This window comes from Ochotona curzoniae, unplaced genomic scaffold (assembly GCF_017591425.1).
Source record: "Ochotona curzoniae isolate NIBS_2020 unplaced genomic scaffold, NIBS_Ocur_1.0 contig_66, whole genome shotgun sequence".
NCBI lineage: Eukaryota > Metazoa > Chordata > Mammalia > Lagomorpha > Ochotonidae > Ochotona > Ochotona curzoniae.
Genome location: NW_024466512.1, coordinates 13862883 through 13875745, shown reverse-complemented (window position 1 = coordinate 13875745; position 12863 = coordinate 13862883). Strand labels below are relative to the sequence as shown.

At 43.5% G+C, this 12863-nt stretch overlaps 1 protein-coding gene and 1 pseudogene across 2 annotated transcripts in view; both read right to left on the bottom strand.

The window, feature by feature from the left end:
• The window catches only part of GPAM (glycerol-3-phosphate acyltransferase, mitochondrial), a 30086-nt gene extending 29114 nt beyond the window's left edge, over positions 1-972 (bottom strand). Inside the window, exon 1 of one of the 2 annotated variants that reach the window (XM_040992118.1) lies at positions 780-972. In XM_040992118.1, coding sequence (XP_040848052.1) covers positions 780-935 — 156 coding nt within the window. In that variant the 5' untranslated portion in view covers positions 936-972. The remainder of the gene's footprint in view (positions 1-779) is intronic. The other variant, XM_040992117.1, reaches the window with a different exon arrangement.
• A 6099-nt stretch (positions 973-7071) lies between these two features.
• LOC121164372 lies at positions 7072-7878 on the bottom strand (annotated as a pseudogene).
• Between the last annotated feature and the right edge of the window lie 4985 nt (positions 7879-12863).

Here is a 12863-nt window from a genome sequence, read left to right as displayed (position 1 = left end):
AGCCTTGAAAACTAAGTCGTGGGTGGTCACGTGGGCTGCTGACAGAGCAACAGGAATAACTTCAGACTTCTGGATCCCAACACTGCAACAGTTAGCCTTCCCTCCTTGTAAGCCACTCCCACAACAGAACTACAGGGGTCCTAGTAGTAAGAAGTTATAATACCACAGCTAAAAATATTTAACTTTATATATAAACAATGTAAACTCACATAACACTCCTAGATCCTATCAAGAGATTTTAAAAGCTGGAATTTAGAGTCAGACCCAGATTTACTGGTCTAAAAAATTTTCTCCTGATTTTATGTAATCACTTGCTCAAATCTCGCAGAAATAAAATTCTCAAAATAAGGGGAAAAAAATTAAAGCAACATTGTTTGAGATAATATTGAAAACATACCAGGTTTTGATGAAATATGAAAAATAATACTATCTATGCCCTCTGTACAATTTCTTATTTGAGGTTTATTTCCAATATAAAACTCCTGCTGACTGAACATAACTGTGGCAAATACATAACAAGAGAAAGAAAAAAAATTTCTTTATTATCACCCCACTGAATACAAATCAGGGTTTCTTTCTCCCACGCAAGAGCTTTCGTCTTTTAACATAATCGGCTGTTTTCTTCCCAATTAATACCCCAAACCCTGACATTTATTAGACCTGATAAACACAGTTTCTGTAGCTATTAACCTCCCTCGGATGCACACTGCTGCCAATCTTTCCGGCTCTAATACACCAAAATGAACATCCTAGGCTGAATTCTTCAACGCTTGCAAGACACTTACCCATTCCTCATTCGCATGTTTGCATCGACCAAGACTATAGTCCGAGGAATTGGGAAGATAAGAAACATCTATTGTGCCCAGGGTCAGTGCCGACTCATCCATGTCACCAAGTGTAACTCCCAAATCATGCGCTATAAAAAGAACATACATATATATACATATATACCACTCAAGCTCATGGGAAACCCAGACAGCAAGTGTCAGAACTCAAAAAGCTAACCCCTCCATTATTTTGCACTATGACAGGATAGCAAATGATATTGCAATACCACTACCATATTGAGTCACGATGCAAAAATTGACGTTGACCCATTTATATAAACTCAAAAAAACTGGCCTTATTGTAGACCTCTAGAAAAAATAGCTATGAAAAGTTATCTGCAAATGTATTTCAGACAAAAGAGGATCATTTCATTCTTGTTAATAATCAAACACTTTGAAGCAGGATGAACACACGTGTTTATTTAAACACCTGTTACATACATGCCCACAACCGACATGTTTTAACCCACAGGGAATTTTGCCTCAAATATATTTTGCAGTGTGAAAACCAAAATGGCAATTGAGTTTTCCACTGAAACTGAATGAAGCTCTTGAATTTTTTTGCATGCATACCTTAAAAGGAACGATGTTTTTACACTTAACTATAAAGCACAAAAAAATAAAAATTGTTTTGGAATAACTGATTTATCCATTTCCATTCTTATCTGTAAGCCTTTTTACACTCTAAAAGAAAATCTTAGGTAAGAATGAACTCCAAGAATAGCCGCCTGCTACCCTAAAATACAAAAGCTTCTTAGCGTAATCTCTATCCTTGGATTACTTTAGCTTTTGGCTGTGATTTGGCCTTTCCCATCTGGACAGTCAGGTGCAAGGTAAACATATTCCCTTGAGGGGATATTGTGATTTCTGCTCATTCCCCATATGGGTTTGCCGCAACCGCTGCTGGTCCTGTATTCTGTCCTTAACTATGCAGTAGAATTAGTAACAATCTAACTCGGCGAGCGCAGAGAGGAGCAAAGCGGGGCACCTGGCAGGGCAGAAAGTCCTCTGTATCCTACAGCAAAAATTCAGCGCTGGCCTGTGCGTTTCCGGTGCCAAGTGTCCATTCAACAGGGGGAGCCGCTGCCACCGGAGAAGACAAGGGGCCGAGAGATGAAGGGAGCAGAGTGTGTGCCAATAGGAAGCCCACGCTCCTCTCTCCCCTCCCCACAGGGGTTACCCAAGGTCAACAGAGGGAAAAAAAAAAAAAGCAGAAAAGAAAAAGAAAAAACATCCTAGAGGCTCAGCTCTGGCCCGGGGCGGACCGTGAGAAGCGCAGAGAGGCGGGCAGGGGATCGGCCCCAGGTCTAAATCCCGCACTGCTGGCCATCCGTGGGAATGTGAGCCTGCGCCAGCTGCTCAAACTCCCATGCCTTGGTCTCCCCATCTGGGAAACAGGCACAGGTGGATCCTAGCTCCCCAGATGGCCACCAGGACCCAGCAAGGGCACCAAGTGCCCAGCGCAGCATGGGGCGCAGGGAGCACGCAGAGCAACCCTCGGTGGTCACTGCCAAGGGATGACCTCCGGTCCCAGCTGCTGCCATGGCACCCCTGCCACCTCAGCATCCCCCCCAGCGGCGGGCATCTGGGTCCACAAGGAGCTCCCTTCTCCCCCTGCGAACCCGTCCTGCAGCAGCCTGGTCTCCCTGGTGCCCATGCCAGCATGAGCCCGGCCCATTTCTCAGAGGGAACTCCGGGGCTCGGGCCAGGGTAGGGGGACCCGCAGAGCCCGGCCCCTTGCAGGAGTCGTGCCAGGTCGGTAGAAGAAGGGCAAGGACGCACCTGTCCCGGCGCTCGCCTGCGCAGCCTCCCACAGCCCTGCGTCTCCACCCGGCCAGGCAGCTCCGGCTTCAGCGGCCCGCGCTGCCAGCACTTCACGCTGCTGCCAGTGCCTGCAGCACTGTCGCGGCCTGATGACGCGGGCGCCGCGCCGGAGTGGCTGGGCAGGGAGGCGGGGCCCGGCGCGTGGTGCGTGGGCCTGGAAGTGGGATGGGTGCAGGCGAGGGTGTGGGTGGCCGAGGATGGACCACGCTGCCCGGGCTATCAGAGAGGGCGTGCCTGCCTCAGTCCGCCCGTGGGAGCGCATGCGTGGACTGTGGGGTTGGCATGTAGATGTGTGACTTTAGGAGGGACAGGAGAGGCGGGGATTCCTGTGTGCAATTGCTCCAAAAAGGACTGGGGACCTTTGTGGTTGAGGAAGAAAATAGGATTGAAAAGAGAAGGTGTTTGACACACTCCCTTTAAGAAGACCAAGTGTCCCCCTCTCGCTTTGGGAGATACCACAGTGGGCAGTGCCAACCATAAAGAATAATGTTGTGTACATTTCAAAATCACACACACAAATGTTTGGGGAGCTGGATGTGTTACTGAGCTTTCATTGATCTAATTTGTAAGTCTTAACATTTTGTAGCCTATAAAAATGCAACCATAATTTGTGATTTACAGCGAGAAAAAAAAACGGATGTCTTTAAAGGCTCAAAGGAGTCTGAGTGCAATTTTGCCTACCGTTAGCCCCTCACACAAAATGGCACCAGGCACGAGAAGGTTCTTTCACACTATTTGTCACGCCATTGCCAAGGCCAGGGTCATCAAAAGGAGGAAATGAGAAGCAAGCAAGAAGCCTTCAGCATGAACAAGGATCTGCAGGTGGAGAGATAATCAAGTCCTATGTCCAGCCCTGTCCCTTCTGCACACAGTAACCCTAATCCTGCATCCAGAACAAACATCCATGCATGTCCATGCCAGCCACCCTCCACCCACAGCTCACCAAAAGCTCCGCTCCCAAGCCTGGCGCAGGAAGCCCCCACCCAAAGGCCACTCTCCCATTCTTCTGAGGAAGGCTCTCCACCCCTTTCTCCCTCTTACTCTCCCCCCCCCCCCGCCCTTGTCTCTTCACAGCCCATAGGTGCTGACACACCCACACTCCTACTTCGGTTCCTGCCATCCTCCCTGCAATTCTATAGTGCATTCCTGAACTGGTTCTACGGCTCTTCCCAGAGGCTCCAGCCCTCAGTAACCATGTTCTCCTGTGAAATCACCGTGGATTTACATTGGTGCCACATTTTGAGTCTGTCTGTCAGTGTTAAAGTAAATACTAAATAAATATTTGCTGAAGGGGGAGGAACAAGAAAAGCCAAGAATGCTTTCCTTGACCTTTCAACTTCTGTGTATACTTCCATTCTAAACTGCAAATATTGTCCTCTGCACCGATCTGAGATAACAGGAATAGAATATTCACATTTTTGCAGTCCAAGGTCCCAGCTCTATTCAATCTTACACACACCTTTCCAGCAAGCACACATCAAAGTTCCCAAGGACTGCATGCACACCAGGATAAAATGAGCTCCTATTCCAAAACATAATGAAATTGGGTGCGTGATTACTGGTCCCTGACAAGGAAAGAGGGGAAGAACACTGAGAAAAGCCTCGGGGTTTGAGGTCACCGCGCATGCGGCTGAAGAAGTGAAATGAGAAGGTGGCACAGGAGTGTTGCGAAGTGAGCCAGAGTGGGAAATTGGATCGTCTTACACAGAGTCCCTGGTAGGCAGCTCTTCTGTAACAAGTCATTGCATAAGGGTTGCTGCACATTTTGGGGAGGTGGATTGCAATGCCAGATGTTTCAGGTTACTTAATGAGTTTGTTTTGGAAATAGATGACACCCTTAGCACAAGAATTACAATAATTTATGACAATCCAATCTAGCCAGCCTAGACAACCCAGAGTAAGAGAACTGAATTTGCTCTCCTCCCTGAAACTACTGGGGTGGGGGGGAAAGAAAGAAAAAGAAACAGGCAAATATTAGATAATGGCTTTAAAACAAGAGTGCCCTGCAGCGGTATAAACAGTAACCACCTAGGACGGGAAGCAGCTAAGACTCATACCTGCCTTAGTTTACCACCTCAAGGGGTTGCCCAGCTCCATTCTCAAAGAGCTAAGCCGACTCACTGAGTTAAGAAGATAAAACAAGGAGACCAGACAACCTGGAGCTGAGAGCTGCAGCAAGGAGGAAGCCACAGAGGGAAAGAAGGTGCTGTGGGGAATTGCAGAAAATCATTTTTGAGAGAAAATCTTCTCTGAGATTTGTGTACTTGGAAGGCAGAATGATGGAGAGAAAAAGATCTCTCATCTACCGCTTCGCACCCCCGAAGGACCATAACACCAGACTGAAACAAGGAACCAGAAACTCCACCTGCGTCACTCAGGAGGCTGTCAGGCAGGACTAGAACCAACATTATAATATGGGACGCCAGCAAGCAGTAGCTTAGCATGCCACACTGCAACGCTGACACTTCCAGCTACAATCTTAGACTCTAATCATTAGCACATTCATGTGAGACAGCTAAGCAAGGCCAGAGAAAAATCACATACAAAGAAAGGATGGAAAAGGGGCTTGAGCTGGCATTAACAAGGAATTATTCCTTTTCCCACAAGACAGAGTTGAAAGGTGTCCAGGCACTACAGAGGACCAGGAATAGGACCTGATCCAGGCATTCAGCCTGACCTGAGCAGTCACGCCCTGAGTAGTGGGGCAAAATTAGTCTGCAAGTAAATGCTACTCCATTGCTGCTTAACAAATCTCAAAGGCCAACCATGAAAGAATAAAAGTGTTTGCAAGAATAAAATATCCCCCAATAAGCATAGACGTAGTTCTATCAAAAATATTTAGCACTCAATAAGGTAAATTCACAATGTCTAGCATCTAATCAAAATTACCTGGCATGAGAAAAGAAGCAGAAGAAAATGATTCTTAGTGAGAAGAAAACAAAAATCCGATGGGGGCTGGCATCTTGGCTCAATAGGCCAGTCCTCCAACTTCAAATGCCAGCATCCCATATGGGCACAGATTTGTGTCCTAGCTGCTCCGCTTCTGCTCCAGCTCCATGTTTATGGTCTGGAAAAAGGGTGAAGGATGATGGCCAGGTCCTTGGGACCTTGCACCCACATGGGAGACCTGGAAGAATCTCCTGGTCCTGTCTCCTGGCTTTGGATTGGCTTATGTCCGGCCACTGCAGCCATTTGGTGAGTGAACCAACAGACAGAAGATCTATCTTTCTCTGTCTCTCCTTTTTTATGTAAATCTGCCCAACTAAAAGGGATTGACACTGTAGCACAATGTGCTAGGCTACCACTTGCAATGGCATTCCATATGAGCACCAACTCAAGTCGTGGATGCTCCACTTGTGATCCAGTGCCCGCAGAAGCAGCAGGTGTCTCAGCTATTTGGGCCCCTGCCATTCAGGACACAGTGGTGAAGTTCCTGGCTGTCATAGCAATCTGGGGAAATAAACCAACAGATGGAAGCTCTCTCTCTCTCTTTCTCTCCTTTTCTATCTTTCAATCTCTGCCTCTCTTTGTTTCTGTCTTTCAATAAATAAGTCTCTTTTTAAAAATGTTAAAGTACTAGAAATGACAAAGATCATAATACTAGTACAAAATGATATTAAGGACATAATTATAACTATATTCAGTATATCTAAAGAGATCGATTATGTTAAATAAAGATGCAGAAAATCTTCAGGTAAAAAATAATCAAACCAGGGCAAGGATTATATAAGCACTGTGTAGGTTTTTGGTGTGAACGTGTACGCACACAGTGTCCACTAAAAGATTAACAGCAGAGTCAACACGGACAAAGAAAAAATAAGAAACTTTAAGACATTGTGACAGAAACTATGTAAAATTAATGACTGAATGAAAAAAGCCCGAAAATTAAAATGAACAGTATATCTGTGAACTTAGTAAACAGATAATTAGAGTCCCAAAAGTGAAGGAGAAGTAAGAGATGGGAAAGAATCCAGGAGAACTTACAACCAACTGAACAAATAATGGTTGGAATTTCAAAGTGTATGAAAATTATAAATTTGCAAATAGGAGAACTCAACAAACTGACTAGGAATATGATTAAAAAAAAAAAAAAGCTATGCCAAAGAGTGTCACAATTAAATCGCTTGAAACCAGGGATAAAAATGGAATCATAAAAACTATCAGGAGGAAAAATACGTAACACTACAGCAGATCAAACGTAGGAATGACAGTGAGCTTTCATCAAAAATACACAGAAGATGAAGCAGCAGCAGCCTCAAGTATTGAATGAAAACATTTTCAGAATTCTTTCTCCTCATAACTCACATATCTATAATTGTACAACACTTATTTAACAAAAGCAAATATTTTATACAGAATACGAATAAAAATTTATTGTACAAAATTAAGACATTCGTATTTCACATTCACTAAGGTTAGATTAGTTTTTAAGTCCTTCACAAAAATGCCACTCCCCCACACCGACAACGATATCAATACAGACACTGTCAGTGACACTAGGCACTTCCGAGAGGACTACCCCACATGTCGCTTCTTGGCACAGGTGATCTTCACGGCCTGGGATCTTAAATCCTTGTGAGGCATCCCTGGCAGCTCCCACTTGCCCATCATTTTTTCTTTATGCCCATCATCTTCCAACTCAATGAAAGCAATGTCATGTCTCCCTGGTACCAAACGTAGCTCCTTGAGACGAAGTAACTGATTAAACAGCATGGATGACACCATATCATTAGTCTCTCTCAATAAAGCTATTAAGAAATAAAGTGTAGTTTGAAAGGTAACAGGAACCTGGGGCTTGCTATGTCTCCTTGGTTATTAGCTGCATTCGGTGTGAGCAGGCCAGGCTGTTGTTCGTGGTTGTTGCAGCTTGTTCCACAGTCTTGGCTTTTTTCTTTTCTTTTCTTTGTCAGAAAAAAGCACCACACATTTTAGATACGATATCAGAATCTGTTTTTGCAAACTGGATTCTCATTTGTTTACCATTAACTGGACATCCTTGTAACTGTCTGAAAGCATTTATGCAGGAGCCCAGTTCCTTAGAAGTAGAAAGCCTACCCCCACCTCATCTTCATGGTCTCAATGCCACAAGATCTACCACATGGCCAAACTGGGAAAACAGGGCATGGAGCGATCTCCAATTCTTCTCTATTTTGTCATTCGTGTGATTAAAATAAATAGTATGATTTGGTCTGACGTCTATGTTTATATAAAACCATTCAAACAGCCTACACCATCGCCAATAGGAACCAGAAACATTGCCAACCCCCAAAGTAATATTTTAATTCCATGTTTCCATGAACTTTTTTGAAGTTCTCCTATATTTCAAAACAAGGCAAAACAAAGATTCTGATATAGAAGTTTTGAAAAATTTCATCACTGGTCAATTCACCCTACACTATTGTTCAATTCTGGTTATCAAATTGACTACACAAAGAAATTAAGACCTTAACAAGCCATAAATATGAGTGTGTGGGTAAATGGTGGTTTTTTTTTTTTTTTTAAACTGTAAAAAAGGCCTTTTAAAAGACAGGAGCTTATGGCAAAAATAAAAAGAAAATACTTGTGGAAATGAAATGAATGGTAACATTAGCACCAAGCCCCCGGGAAGCACAGGTGTTAGATAGAGGGAAAGGAATTTGAACCTAGGCCTTCTTCCTACTGACCCACATATCCCTGCCAGCAACTCATACTGCCTTCCTAGTAGTCCTTGTTTTATAGGCCTCCTTCCAAAGGGATCCAGATACAATAAATGAAACCTATCTGGGCATATTTATTCAAATTGCTATAGATATATCTGAGCAAAGTAGTAGTTCTACGCATAAATATTGCGGGAACGTTGTTAACTGACCTGCCAAAATCCAATGATAAAAATGCCTGTGATATCCCCCAGATACAAACATACAGCAGTTACTCCATCCAAAACTTTTAAAGAAAATAGTTTGGCATTCCTTGTTCTTTCTGCACCCATGATATTCTTATCTACTTTCCTCCAAGGCTCCTTTGGTTATTTATTCAGTTATATTTATTCAGTTAATATTTACATATCTTCGACTTCACGCCAGACACTCTGTTTTAGATACAAAACTGAACACTGCACCACAATCTCCCCTGGAGCCTACAGTCTAGAATACTTAACTCATCAAGTTCATTGGTCTGTAGCTTGTAGAATTGATTTCACAGCTGGCAATGCGTCTGCTGTATAATACATATTTCCTCCCTCTTATTCAGTGCAGACTGATCTTACATAGCTCTGATCAAAGATTGAATCAAAATAACTAAGTCAACTATGATAATCATGTTCCCTAATATTGTAACTGTTCCTATAGCCAATACAATCACATGACCCAGTTCTGGACAATGTGACCCAGGAGACTGGCAAATTTACAATATCTGGAGTGTGTATCCTGAAAGAGAGAATGGATACAGACAACACTTCTGCTTTCCCACATGCCACAATCCTCTCAGTTCCTGCCTCCCATTTTCTGTATAAAGTATCCAAAGCCGACACTGCCAATCATAGACCTAGATTTTGTCAACATTTTCCCTGTTGAAATCACTGTTGTCTTGTCTTTTGTGACCTGGGGCGGATTGATTTTTGGCGCAGATTGAATTTTGAGCAGAAATCTCACCACTACCAGTGACACAAACATGTACAAAAGTAAACAAGTGAGAGGGTTTACAAATAGCCACACTCACAACAGCATGCTGAGGCTCAGCGATGGAAGTAACTGCAGAGTCTACATTTTGGAAAAGACCTTAGGACAAAGGAGAAAGAAAATTTTCTAATATTAATGTGATCATGGAGCTGGAAACTGCTTTACCAGTAAGTTAATCAGCACATTAAGATTCAAATAAGAGATACCAGAGGATGATTCGAGTATTAAATATGTTGATGACAGCAAAAGTGTATAACTGTGCTTCACTTTGGACTGTTAATTGCATCACCCATCACATGTGTGTGAGTGTAAAGAGTTCAGAATTCAAGGTTGGCTTTACAGCAGCAAATGATCAAGATTCCCACCCTGTAGAGAAAATGGAGGTCTTTGCAAACTGTTCAACAAAGAAAAGGGCTCTAACAACTATTTCTCTGGGGCCCCAAATCATTGCTCTTTGGCTAAAGCATCTGTGACCTTTTCTCTTATATGTACACTTTTTTGCCAGTTTTCTTTAAAGTTTTATTTACTTTTATATCCTTTATTTATTTACTCTTTTGTTCACACGTTCAAACGCCAAATGGTTGCAACCTCTTGGGCCTGCGCCAGGCCAAAACCAGAGGCCCAAAATTTAATCCAGTCCTCCTAAATGTGTGGCTGGGGCTTAAGTATTTGGGACATCTTCCACTGCTTTCTCAGGCACATTAGTAGGGTCTGACAGCAAAGAAGTAAGAAAGGGGTCACTTCCTTCCAAGATCTCCTTGGTCTAGGATATATGGTTAACCCTTTATTTCAAATGGGAAGCTCAGACATAGGCAGCACCCCAGTATGTATTTAGATCTAGCTGATTCTAGATACCCAAGCATGTAATTGATATTTTCTTCAGCCAGCCTATGTGGGAGCTTGGTAGCTAGGACTGGGGCACCACCTCTTTGGCATTGGGGAAAAGTACATCTTCAGGTCAAGGCCACTCTGCTGTGTAGCTGAGAGTGCTGATGCTTTGAGGGAGAAGTTTATGCGTTAAGCTGCCAGTTGGGACATCAGAGGACTGACCCCAGGTCCTTCTGCCAAATGACTCAGAGCTCAGTGAAGGCCATTGTCTAACTGTGTGGATACATTCTTCAACCTCACCAAGCCCCTCTTTTCCCATTCTGAAAAAATGGGCTTACTACCAGCATTGTGGCACAGCAAGTTAAACTGCTGTCTGTGGTGGCACTATCCCAAATCAGAGGTTGCACCACTTCTGACCCAGCTCTCTACTAATGAACCTGTGAAAGTGGCAGAAGATGGGCCAAGTCCTTGGGCCCCTGCCACCTATGTGTGAGTCCTAGATGGAGTTCCTGGATCTGACTTCAGCCTGTCCCACCCCAGTAGTTGTGGTTATGTGGGGAGTAAACAAGCAAATGGAAGTCTCTCTCCCTCTGTCTCTCCTTCGCTCCTTCCCTCCCTCCCTCTCCCTTTCTCTATCACTCTTTCAAATAGATAGAACCTTAAAATTAGTTTACTCATGTCCACTTTTTAATTTTAAGTAAAATTATGTCAATTATGTCATCTATTTAGACTACACAGTGCCTTGCAATGATGCCTATTATTGTCACTAGTATAAGGATTTCCTATGGAAGTGGCCATAGCTCTTTGCTGACCCTCACCCCAGGACTGGCCCACCAAGAACTTACACTTGAAAAGCATAATTCTTGTAGAAATGATAATTTGGGAATTAAAATGGGAATCCTGTTCTTCTAGCACTGAATCCTGACAAAGAATCTTCTGCAAAATATTTTGGACTCCTCTGAACCCCAAGGGCTACTTTGTGATGGAAAAATATCTCCCCATCAGGATGGGCTAGGTTATGGTTCAGTAACAAATACCTTTCAGTTTTAATACAACAAAGCTGATTCCTTATCTGGGCTACTTATTCATGGCAGCTTGGTATGCAGGCTCTGATGCAATGGCCACTGAGAGGCCAAGAACTTATTGACACACACCTTTGGTGAATGTCAAGGCTAGGCAAAGAAGGGAGTAGTGAACTTCTCACTCTGAATCCACATGTAACTTCTATTCACATTTCATAGCTAAAGTAACACATGCGAAGCAAGTAGATGAAGAAGTGTGATCCTACCAGATGTTCCCAAATCAGATAACTAAACATCTGTGAATAGTACTAATAACTACCACACTAAGATCCATGAGAATTCTGTTTGACCTGAGCTAAGGCAAAACCCCTCTCCAGAAGGAGGCAGTGTAGGATGTTCTGTAACCCCATCGGACGTCAAGAAAGGCCATCTTTACTGTGCTGGGTGTTCCATCTCTGGAAATAACCCGTCTTTTAAGTAAAGCTTTTATTTCTAAATATTGCTAGAGATCACGTCCCTAGAAGCTACATGCTGGTTCTTGGAATATATTGTCCACGTTGTGGAACTAAGATGTTGGTAAGAATGATATGGGAACCCAGCAAGGCCAAAGTGTACATGCCCAGACGCATCTCGAACTTTCCAAATGCTGTAAAACCTGATGTCAGATTATTGGGTACTGATGGCTTGTTGAGTAAGGCAAGTTTTGGGTGTAAGGAGAAAAGTCTTGCCTCAGCTTGCAAAACCTCACCCTCTCTGTATTTCTTTCCACCTGCCTAGATGGCTTTTATTAGATCAGCTTGTTGGCTCAAACACTTCTTCATTTTTGCTCAATGTTCCTACCTCAGCAGACCAGGAACATATGGTCATTCTTTTTTTAAGATTTATTTATTTTTATTAGAAAGACAGATATGATTTACAGAGAAAAGGAGAGACAGAAAGAAACATCTTCCATCTGGTGGTTCACTACACAAATGGCTGCAATGGCCAGAGCTGAGCAAATCCAAAACTAAAGTGATTCTCCCACGTCTCCCATGTAGGTACAGGGTTCCAAGGCTTTGGGCCATCCTCAGCTGCTTTCTCAAGCTGTAAGCAGGGAGCTGGATGAGAACTGGAGCTTCCAGGACACAAATCAGTGCTCACTGGCGATGAAGGTATTCGCAAGGTGAGGATTTAGCCATTTGAACCATCATGTCAGGCCCATAGGGGTCATTCTTGATTACTTTCCACTTCTGACCCAGAACTACCCACTAGCAATTTTGCCTTCTAAGATAGTTCTAAGCCCATTGTTTCCTTAGCTTCCTGCCTACCTGTGCAATCCTCATCTGCAGCGCCACCATCTCCCCTGAGAATGCTGACAGCTTTCTGGACTCTTCATCCTACTTCTGTCTCCTGCTACCCTTCCAACACCAGCCCAGTCCCATATCAGCTAGCGTGAACATTTAATAGTGTAACATTATGTCAAATACACCCCCCCATTCTGTTAAACCCCACTTCAGCTGATTATAAACTTTTCCATAATTTCTTACAAAGTGTAGAACAAAATAGTGGTTTGGAGCAAAAAAATTCCTCAGCATGTCCTATTAAGCCTGGCACAGCCATTCCTGCTAACTGTATCACCCTCTTCCTCCACTTACCCTTCCTTTCTCCTGCTTCAGTCTTACTTTCTCTCTGTGCCTGGACTTCTTCAGGTGCATGCCACTTTCTCA